This window comes from Diuraphis noxia, unplaced genomic scaffold, assembly GCF_037042655.1.
Source record: "Diuraphis noxia isolate RWA-SAM2 unplaced genomic scaffold, SU_Dnox_SAM2 contig0001, whole genome shotgun sequence".
In the NCBI taxonomy this organism is placed as follows: Eukaryota; Metazoa; Arthropoda; class Insecta; order Hemiptera; family Aphididae; genus Diuraphis; species Diuraphis noxia.
Genome location: NW_028301711.1, coordinates 17,914,521 through 17,926,949, shown reverse-complemented (window position 1 = coordinate 17,926,949; position 12,429 = coordinate 17,914,521). Strand labels below are relative to the sequence as shown.

The 12,429-nt window shown below is 30.5% G+C and overlaps 1 protein-coding gene across 1 annotated transcript; it reads left to right on the top strand.

Annotated features, from left to right (window-relative positions):
* Window positions 1-3,715: 3,715 nt before the first annotated feature.
* Window positions 3,716-8,848, top strand: LOC149060095 (uncharacterized). The gene has a single exon (XM_089227702.1). It carries the CDS (start codon window positions 3,716-3,718, stop codon window positions 8,846-8,848), a length of 5,133 nt encoding a protein of 1,710 aa, XP_089083828.1.
* Window positions 8,849-12,429: the final 3,581 nt, after the last annotated feature.

Below are 12,429 nucleotides of genomic sequence, written 5' to 3'. Positions count from 1 at the left end.
CTATGTGGTTTGGGTATTATCTCTTTTTTTGTTCTTATTTGTTTTGTTGTTCTACCTTTGTATGTTTTATTAAACTTAGGTTTAATTGTTTGATCTACATCATTTGTTTGATGACGAATAGATTTCAAATGTCTAGACCAATTTTTGTAAGTAACTGTTAAGTTACATTTATCACAAGTTTTGTTAGGATATGTTTTTTTGTTATCCATTTTATTAATATTAACATTTCCTTTAACTAAGGAATCAATTTTATTTAAACTTTCCATTCTTTATTATAGAGGATATTATTTTTTTTTTACATTCAAATTTTTAATAGAAATTATTCTATTAAAAATACATTTTTTTAAAAACAGATAAGAGTTGACCTACTTACTATCCCACCTCTCGTCTGTTGTATTATAGATATCACTTCCTTTAACTCATGTCATTTAAAAACAATGTGAAACATATAGTCGATTTATTTAATTTAATATTATTTTAATATTAAGATCCCATAAAAAATTTACACATTTTAATATTTCCTAAATCTTGAACAACCTTAACATCTTCTAGAAAACGATGTCTATAATTACCTGTTGTAATTATAATATCATTGGCTATTCTACAAAGTTCTAACCAACTTGGTGAATGTAATAGTTTAGAAATATAAGGATTTCTAGTATTATCATCTTCTTGATCAATAATGAAAATATTTCCATAAATTGGAATTTTATGTAAATTATATTTAATTATTTCAGTATTATCATGATATTCAATAGCACAAAATTCAACATATAAATTATCTTTTTTTGAAAATTTTTTCATATATTTTTTTATATCATTTTTCATTAATTTCAAATAATTATATTTGTTTTGTTTTTCTTGATTAATTGGTAATCCTTTGTATGTTTTATTATATCTAAAAGGTACAATAATTGTGTAAATGTACAAAAATGATATAAAAAAATATATGAAAAAATTTTCAAAAAAAGATAATTTATATGTTGAATTTTGTGCTATTGAATATCATGATAATACTGAAATAATTAAATATAATTTTTAAATACAATTATTGTTTGATCTATATCATTTGATTGATGACGAATAGTTTTCAAATGAGCAGCCCAATTTTTGCTATCAACTGTTAAGTTACATTTATCACAAATTTTGGGAGGATATGTTTTTTTGTTATTCATTTTATTATTATCAATTTCTTTAACTAAGGGTTCAGTAATATTTAATATATTCATTTTATTATTGTTATCAATTTCTTTAACTAAGGGTTCAGTAATATTTAATATATTCATTATTTATTATAAAAAATATTATTATTTTTTAGATTCAATTTATTAATAGAATAATTTCGATTAAAAATAACAATTCATAATATCTGGAGACAATAATATAGAAAATTTATTAGAATTTATGGAATTTTATAAAGAAAAAAACATTGATCCTCTACGGGTTAATGTTAATAAATTACATAATTTTATAGAATTTTTAAATAACAATTAAAATTTTGTTTTTTGCATCTCTTCGTTATAAAAACTCCCTTCAACCTCTTCATTATTTAAATCTATAATTTTATAGGTTATAGGATTTGTGTTTAAAATTTCATTAACTATAAATATTTCTGTTGTCCAATTATTACTATATTTATTAGCAAATGTTTTTTTATATGCTTTTATTCTGACTCTATCACCCACGCTAAATTTTATTTTTAATTTAGGTTTGTTTTTTGTATAAAATAATTTGCGTAGAACAAGGTCTTCGTTAGATTTATTTACTTCACAAGGTTTCATACCAATAGATCTATGTATATCATCAAAATTATATTCATCTATTAAAGATTGTAAAATGTTAAACCATTTTTTAGATTTTTGCATTTCAAATTTTATTCTCATTTTTTTGTTTAATGTTCTATTAAATCGCTCAATAATTGCAGATTTTTCTTCGTTTTGAGTATGATACATATGAATATTATATTTTTCCAAAGTTTGTTTAAAATGTTTATTTACAAACTCCAAGCCTTTATCAACATGTAGTAATTTTGGTGGTTGATGTTTTTGTGATTTAGCTTGTTTTATTATTTTTTCAAATGTTTTTGAAACACTAATACCATCTTTATTTTTGAGTGGTAATTACCATACAATTAATGCCCATACAAATTTTGAAAAAGTATCTATAACAGTAATTATATAACAATAACCTTTATTTTCATTTGAATAATTTCTCATTATAACTAAATCAGCAGCCCATAGATCATCAATACCTTTAGTGATAATCCTTCTTTTAGGAAATCTTAATCTGACTGGTTTATGAAGTTCTTTAGCTAATAAAAATTTGTCTGTATTATTTGAAATATTTTGATTTATAGATTTATTGGTGACGGGTTGTTCAATTTCAGATGATGTTGTAAATTTACTTTTATTTGTTTTACAATCCAAACATTTTGTTGAAATTCTCCATCGACCATTAACTGTTTGCATTTTAATAGGATTTAAATTTGTTGTTCTTTTTTTACATTTAAGACAATGTATAGTTTGTAATAATTCATCGCTCATTTTATATTGCAAAAAAATTTTTTTTTGATTTTTCCAAAAATCTTTGGAAATAATTTTAGACTATCAGACTATGAGAGGGACTTAAAGAGAATTAAAATTAAAAATGTTTAAAGCAAAAATGAACTTTCTAACATAAATATTACCGGAGTTATACTTAAATCAAAAATATGAAGTGAGGGGTAAACTTTTAGTATATAGTGTAGATAAGTATATAAATAATATCTGTGCTGTTCCGACTTGATAATATCAATTATTAAATGAATTATCAGACTTTAAAATATTTAATAATAATAATAATAACAAATATTTTCAATTAAAAAAAAAAATCTGAAAAAAAATGCAAAAAATCGGTAAAATCATTCCCAGCTTTACAGATACCCGTTATGAAAAAAGGAGGCCGGAACTCTTTTACAGATATCTGTAAAGCTATCGTGGGAGGGAGAAATTATCCAAGTGTTGTTGATCGTCAACTACAGTTTTTCAGTAGAACTAGATAGGTGGGCGCCTACACCTATCCAATTTACTGTAAACGTCTTCAAAGCATGATTAAATTAGCAGGAGAATATGCGGCGCCACACATTCCCCACTAATTACGATCTTACTAAGAACACATTTAAAACAAACGCATTAACTGACCAGGCTACAACACTTGGACATGTATAAATGATATTTAAACACTATTTAAATAATTCGATAAATAAAAACCTCATAATATATATATATATTGTTTGATAAAACTTTGTTATTACTTATTATCATATCTTATCATGTACTTTATATCAGTTTTATTAACTATATAATTTTAAGGTTATGGTTATATTTTATAGTAGCTAGTACGCGCTCATTTTTTTGATTAGATGTCATACTGTTTCACTTTTTTCATACAAAAATATACAGTCCACACTCGACATTAAACAGAACAAAACCTCATGTTCTTTCTTACACTCATATACCTTTTTCTATAAACACTAATGGTCCTTCGAGCCGGATCCATCAGTTTTTACATCCATTCGCATCGACTCGTACACAAGTGCGTTCGATACCTGCAGAATTACACAAGTAAATTTACATGCGGCGCTCGAAATGTTTAGTTCCGTACGTGTAGTTACGCTCGCGTAGTTATCGTTTCCTTCGCCTATAACACATTCGCATCGTGGTAATATACATTCACAATGGATCTTAAGACGCTCAAAAACAAAGGCAAACTCATTCTGAAAAAACGAGAGAAGCTGACCGAAGACGTGGTTAATCGCTATACAGATGAGGAAGCTCAACTTCAGTTGAACTTACTGGAAGATGCTTTCAGTAAGTACAACGAAGCCTACGATTTGAAAATAGTGGAAGCCAACGACGAGGAGATCGACAAGCTCATAGAGGATTTAGAAACGGTCAGTGACTACTATGTTAAAGCTAAGGGTAAATTAACAGGTCGGTTACATGAACGGACAGCTGCGACAAGCGTGTCTGAAAAAAGTGAAAACTCTAACAATACACTTAGACTGCCACCGATTAATATACCTACATTTGAAGGGGATTTCGATGATTGGTATCCATTTAAAGACCAATTTATCTCCATCATCCATTCTAACTCCTCTATCGACAACACACGTAAGATGTACTACCTCAAGTCGAGCCTGAAAGGTGCAGCAGCTCAAATCATCGAATCAATGGCAACTATTGGGGACAATTACCTAGAAGCGTGGACACTCTTACTAAATAGGTACGACAACGAACGCCTAATTGTACAGAGCCATGTTCAACAACTACTGACACAAACCGTTCATCAAACGGAAACCGCCGTGGGCCTAAAGTCATTACTTGACAGCACAAACAAACATTTAAGAGCACTATCAGTACTACAACAACCAGTAGACAAGTGGGATGCTATCATCATCGGCATCGTTGCGACACGTTTGCCTACAGAAGTAAGAAGATGTTGGGAAATCGAGTCTGCGTCTTATCCTGAAATACCTACATGGACAAAACTTAAGAGATTTATTGAGAATCGATTACAAGCCTTGAATATGTTACAATACAAACCAAGCACTGTAAGTAATGTTATCAATGCTGGTAAGACAAAACAGTTCGTTAGAACTACAGCGCATTTGGCTACTGATAGTCAAACCAACAATCAGTGTTCAATATGTACACAGAACCACATCATTTACAAGTGCAATACGTTTATGAAGTCGAAACCCAGTGAAAGATTGAATTTAGCAAAAAAGGCAAAAATATGTTTTAATTGTTTGCGCACAACACATGGTGCGAATCAGTGCACAAATGAAAAGACTTGTAAAAACTGTGGTTTAAAACACCATACACTATTACATTTGGACATAAAAAGGGTCAATACACCAGAGGGTGAAAATACTACAAGTGATCAGGAAAAGGAGCATGGATTTCTAAGTACAACATCTCATCTAGGAGCGGCACACCCTACCACGTCTCAGAATGTCATATTATCAACAGTATTAGTACATGTGAGTGGCAAGAATGGTCGAACAGTGTTATGCCGAGCACTACTAGATTCTGGATCACAATCACATTTTGTCACATCGTCTTTGATAACAGACCTAGGTATTAACAGAACAAAAACACGTGTGATTGTCAACGGTATCTCTTCAGCAGAGACGATTGTTACCGAGATGGCCGAGTGCACAGTGACGTCCCGCTTAAACCACAAGCAGTATCAAATCACTGGCTTGGTAACACCACGTATTACTGTTAACTTACCTGTCGACAAACTGGACACATCAAACTGGCATCATTTACAAGGCATACAATTGGCCGACCCTACATTCCATTTACCAGGAAAAATTGACATGCTCATAGGAGCTGAATTCTTTTATGATATTCTTCAAGATGGCAAACATGTTGGACCAAAGGGTACTCCTATATTACAGAATTCAAGGTTTGGTTGGATCGTGGCGGGTTGCAGTAACAAAATAATAAAAGATGATCTCGCAAATATTACTACAAATGTTATTACATGTTGTACCACGTATCAGCAACTTGAGAAACAAATTGAAAATTTCTGGAATATAGAAGAAGTGCCTAGAGTGACAATTATGTCAAAGGAAGATCAACTCAGTGAAGAGCACTTTCTTAAAACATTTAAACGCAACGAAAATGGACGTTATGTTGTTCGATTGCCGTTTAAGGAGACTCCACATTCTATGAACAGTTCATATGACATTGCTGTACGAAGATTAGCTCAGGTGGAGAGGTCTCTTATTCGAAATCCGTCGGTGTACAACCAGTATCGTGAGTTCATGATTGACTATCTTCGACAAAATCACATGGAACCTGTGCAACCCACTGAAGACAGTCCGGTCATCTTTCTACCTCATCATCATGTTTCACGTCCCTCAAGCGTCACTACCAAATTGAGAGTTGTATTCGATGGATCTGCTCTCATCTGTAATGGAAAATCATTAAACGACATGTTACATCGAGGTCCTAAGCTACAAAGAGACATTGTAAGAATTATCACTAGATTTCGAATGCACAGATATGTTTACACTGCTGACATACGTCAGATGTTTCGACAAATAAATATACACTCCAATGATCAGTGTTATCAAGGCATTGTGTGGCGAAATCACCCATCAGAACCAATAGAACAGTTCAAATTGAAAACTGTCACCTATGGTTTAATAACTTCTCCGTATCATGCTCTCCGTACACTAGCTCAACTAGCTGTTGATGAACAAGTGAATTATCCAGAAGGATCCACAATACTTAAGAATGACTTCTACGTTGATGAAGTCATGTCAGGATGTAACGACATCAATGATGCTAAAGCCCAAATACAGCAGTTGATTGACCTTCTTCATCAAGGTGGGTTTGATTTGAGAAAGTGGGCCAGCAATATACCAACCCTTTTAGAAAATATTCCAGTTGAACACCAATCGTTGCAGATCTCAATGCCCGAGCAAAACAGTGTGTCTGTGTTGGGAGTTTCATGGAACACTATAAGAGATACCTTTTCATTTAAAGTAGAACCTCTACCATGTTTGGAACGCATCACTAAACGCGAATTATTAAGTGAAATTGCACGCACTTATGACCCATGTGGATGGCTTGCGCCACTTATAATCGTCGCCAAGATACTCATGCAACAATTGTGGCAGACTGGTACCGAGTGGGATGATCCTGTGCCTAACCAACTACTTGAACATTGGATCGCTCATCGGACATCATATAACCATTTACAACATTTTGAAATCCCACGCCATGTTGGTAACATCTTAGATTGCCAACAAGGTTGCTTCTTACATGGATTCTCCGACAGCTCTGAACGTGCATATGCAGCTGCTATCTATATCGTTTCAAATAACACTGGACATTTACTGGTGTCAAAAACAAGGGTTGCACCATTAAAAAGGATTACCATACCTAGACTGGAATTATGTGGTGCTACATTATTAGCACAACTGATGCACTCATTGATGGAATCATTCCAATTAAAAATTGATACAATAACAATGTGGACAGACTCCACAGTCACATTACAGTGGATACAAAGTGACGCCAACAAATGGACCACTTTTGTATCCAACCGAGTGAGTCAAATACAGTCATTAGTTCCGAGAGCTGAATGGCGACATGTACGTTCTGCAGACAACCCTGCTGACCTGGCATCCAGAGGAGCTTCTGGTGATCAACTCGTAAATGACCATTTGTGGTGGCATGGACCCAGCTGGCTGTCTGAAAAGGATAAGTGGCCAAATGTCAATTCAAAAACTAAAACGGTTTCAGATGCAACTGAAGAGTTAAAACATTTACCTACTATCACTGTATCACTGTCGGGCAATATTGATCCAATAGGGCAAGACCTATTGATGAAATGCTCAAATTATGAACGCCTCAACCGCATAGCTGCTTACATCTATCGGTTTTGTTACAATTGCAAAACACCAAAGCGGCTGTCAGGACATATTACTGTGCCAGAATATAAACAAGGAGTACTTTTCTGGATCCGTATTGCACAACACTATGCATTTAGCGATGAAATGAAACGAATCAAGTCATCCAAACCAGTTGCGACAAATAATGTGTTAGCTAGTCTTGATCCTTTCATTGATAATGAAGGTTTGCTGCGCGTTGGTGGAAGACTTCGGCATGCTAACATATCTTATGGTCAGAAGTATCCGATTTTGTTACCTAAAAATCATCCATATGTATATTTAATTATAAAACATGTTCACTTATATTACTTACATTCTAGTCTCGAAGTAACTATGTCAGTGATTCGACAAAAATATTGGTTGATTCACTGTCGCAGCACCATCAAGAAAGTCATACATGACTGTATACCATGTGTACGTTCTCAAAAGGAACTGTGTCAACAAATCATGGCTGATCTCCCGGCAGCTCGTGTTACCATGGCTCCTGTCTTCGCTCGAGTTGGAGTTGACTTTGCTGGGCCAATAACAACCAAACCTGTTGGAGTACGTACACGCACAGTTACAAAGTCATACATCGCACTATTTGTGTGTATGACAACAAAATCAATACACCTGGAAGTGGTGAGTGACCTAACTACGGAGGGATTTATTGCCGCTCTCAAACGCTTTGTTAGTCGTCGTGGGTGTCCATCTGACATCTATTCTGACAACGGTACTAACTTTGTGGGTGCAAATAATAAATTAAAGGTTCTGTATAACTGTCTTTCCAATAATGAATTTCAAAAATCAATAACTACACATTGTGTTTCTAATAACATAAATTGGCATTTCAACCCACCAGCATCCCCACATCATGGTGGTTTATGGGAGGCTAATATAAAAAGTACTAAAGTCATCCTCTATAAAAACATGGGAAACATTGTATTTACCTTTGAAGAACTCAATACAGTATGTTGTCAAATAGAAGCTATATTGAATAGTCGACCTTTGTGTGCACTTGTTGACGGTACTGTATTGACACCCGGCCACTTCATTATTGGACGTCCACTGTTAGCTGTTCCTGAAGACGACATCGGGCCTATTGTCAACCATCGAAAGCGCTGGAACGTTTTACAAAGAATCACCCAGACTTATTGGAAACAGTGGTCAAATACTTATCTGAATAATCTACAACAACGATCCAAATGGCGCAAACCTCAAGATGATTTGGCTGTAGGCGATATAGTCATACTACGTGACACTGGAACACCTTCTACTCAATGGCCCATGGCGCGTGTAGTCGAAGTGTTTCCCGATCCTGCGGACAATCATGTACGAGTTGTACGCATACGCACCTCAAAAACTGAACTCATACGTCCTATTACAAAACTAGTCAAACTTCCTATTGAACATTGAGTTCCTACATTTATATTAAATATTATGTAACATGTATTATATAAAGTATTATGTTTTGTTAATTTTTTTTTAAGCTCATTTATATGTTTCATATTATGTTATTGTTTTGAGACTATTGCTCAAGGTGGGCGGTGTTTGATAAAACTTTGTTATTACTTATTATCATATCTTATCATGTACTTTATATCAGTTTTATTAACTATATAATTTTAAGGTTATGGTTATATTTTATAGTAGCTAGTACGCGCTCATTTTTTTGATTAGATGTCATACTGTTTCACTTTTTTCATACAAAAATATACAGTCCACACTCGACATTAAACAGAACAAAACCTCATGTTCTTTCTTACACTCATATACCTTTTTCTATAAACATATATATATATATATATGATAAGATATTCAATACCGGATATTAAAAAAAAATAATCAGTCTAGCTACACAAACGTTGATATATTATATATTATTATTATTATACGTAAATATTATTATACGTAATTATTCATCTTATACTTATACAGTTATACGTAATTATTCAACGTAGTTATGTTGTTTTTTCATTACCTACTAATTTGATCATCGAATGTAAACATGAAAATAAACAATGTCTACGTGAAAATGGTAAATATGATAGTGATAGTGATTATAATGAATATAATATATTTAACCTGGTATTATCTCAAATCGAACTACGTAAAAAACAGTGTGAAGAATATGAACAAGAAATCAAGAAACTTAAGAAACTTAAGAATATGCTTTATTTCCGCAATGTGACAATAAAGATAATAGAACAACGTGAACATGAACGTGAACGTGAAAATCAACAACGACAACGTGAACATAATTAATTGATTTACATAGTTATGTTGTTATGCTTAAATGTATGTTTTAATGTTTCGATGTTTAAAAATTTTTATTTTTATTATAATAAATAATAGAAATGGAAAATTTTAAAGCATCTTTAAATAAATGCGGCAACACTCAATATGATTTTGTAAAATTAGATACATTAGAACAAGGAAAAAAATATGAGGTGACTTTTTTCGAATATTTTGATACAGAGCATGGTAAAACAATAACTGTTGTATTAGATAATAAAATTAGAGTATTTTTACCAAATAGATATTTAGATAATGATGAAATGATAGATGAAAATATATCGTTATATAAAAATTCGAAAACAAAATTTAATCTTATTTATAAAGGAATGAAAAAATTAAACAAAGGAAAATCAATGCATTTGATTGATTTTGAATAAATTAGAAAAAAAAATATATAAACTTTTATAAATACCATTTATATCTAATAAAATATACAAATAATCCTATTGAATTTATTTATATCGATAATATAATAAAAATAATTGACAGACTATATTTTATATTAGCAGAAGAAATAGCGGGAAATTATGGTTTTCATAATGAAAAACTTGGTATTGTTCATTTGTTTAAACGAAACATGGAAACACTGATTGATACTCCCAAAAAAGGTGTTGAATATTTACTACAATCTTTGTTAAATTTACAAAAAGAAACAACAAATAAGTTAGAATATAATATTAAACAATTAATTGACAGACTACATGTTATATCATCTGCAGAAAGATCGGGAAAAAACACTTATCATGATGAAAAACTTGAAATTCTTAATTTTTGTATTAAAAAAAATAGAAAAGATAATTGATATTCCGTTAAAGGTGTAGAATACTTAATGTCGTATATTTCATATTTACCAAAGGATATTATAAAAGGTTCAGGGTTTTTTAATGATTTTTTAAATTGTTCAAAATTACCTCCGATACATTGGCCTGGATATAATTATCTAGGACCATTTACAAATTTAGATGAAAATATTCCCCCGATTAACAAGTTAGACGAATATGCAAGAGAACATTATTATTTTTATAAAGATCATAAAGATACTAAAACAAGACATATCGCTGATAAAAATTTACAACAAAAAGCAATGGAAAGATTTTATGCTTCTGATAGTTCTTTGAATGAAAAAATTGCTGCTTTGACAACTGCAAATGTAATGAAAACAAAAAGATATTTAGGAATGAATTTAATATTTGAATAAAATTTAATATTTTGTATAATAAAATGCATTTTAAATTAACTGAAAACCATAAAAAAGTTGGCTGAAGTTTATAAAAAAAATTCTAATGCAACAATTCATATTGCTAGTGATAAAATATATAAAGGAGAAAATAAATATTATTTAGATCAAAATTAAAAAATGCCAAGAAAAAAAATTCTGGAGTAAGGTTGGAGATTACACCGAAGCAAATTAAAGGTGGATTTTTACCATTAATTTTACCTTTTCTAGAAGCTGCAGCAGTAGCTACTCCAGCTTTAATTGCATTGTATGATAGTTATAAAGATACTAATCATAAGAAAAAAATAGAAGAGGAAATAATTCGACACAATAAAGAAATGGAAAAAAATAAAGGTTCTGGATTGAAGACAAATAAAAAAAAAAATCGAAAAAATGATTAATTTCGATATATCAACATTTAGAAAAAACATTAAAAATTATCCAGGTTGTTATACAACTTTTTGGAGTAAAATAAAAAACATAAATATCGAACCGTTAAGTAATTTTGATATAATAAAATTTGGAAATAATATAAAAAATTTTAGAGGTTGTTTCATGATAAATGAATTACCTGAAAAACCTTGGTTAAATGAATGTGGGATATTTAATTTAAATAATTCTACTCAAAATGGTTCTCATTGGGTTGCATGGAAAAAAATAAAAAATTATAAAATATATTTTGATTCATTTTCGAGTACTCCTCCTCCTGAAATTTTAAATTATTTAGGTGATGATAATCTATGGTATAACAATGACAAGTTTCAAAACTATGATGATCCTCCTATATGTGGACATTTATGTTTAGAATTTATTGACAATTATAAAAAATTTATTTAAATATAATATATTAAGATATTTTTAATAGAAATATTTCTATTAAAAAATGATGATTATTTAGTTATATTCTAAGCAATTTGTGATCGGAATCTGTACCTCCCATGCCAAGACAACAAATTTTAATATTTCCTAAATCTTGAAAAACACAAATATCATGAAGATATTTGAATAAAAAAGTACCTGTTGTAATTAGCATATCATTGGCTATCTTACAAATTTCGAGCCAAGTTGGTGATTCTAGTATTTTAGAAGCATAAGGCTTTCCATTTCCAGAAATATTGTGTCCATTATCGACGATTATAATATGTCCTTTAATAGGAATTGCATTTAGATTATATTTCATGATTTTAATATTTTTATTATTAGTAATATAGTATTCATATTTACAAAACTTAACTAATATTTTATTATTTAATATTGATTTTTCTATTTCATTTTGCATTTCATTTTCTTGTAATTTATTAAAATCTTTGATAGTTGTATCCATTGTTTTATTATACATTTCAATTCCTTTAACTAAGGTATTCAATTTCTTTTTAATAATTATTATATTTCAATTTTAATTATTAATATCATAAGTTTTGTAAAAAAAAAAAATATTTTAATAATTATTGCAATTCAATTTTTAATTATTAATTTCATATTT

What these genes read in the sequence shown, in the direction of transcription:
- LOC149060095 (XM_089227702.1), top strand. Translation starts at nt 3,716, where the DNA reads ATGGATCTTAAGACGCTCAAAAACAAAGGCAAACTCATTCTGAAAAAA.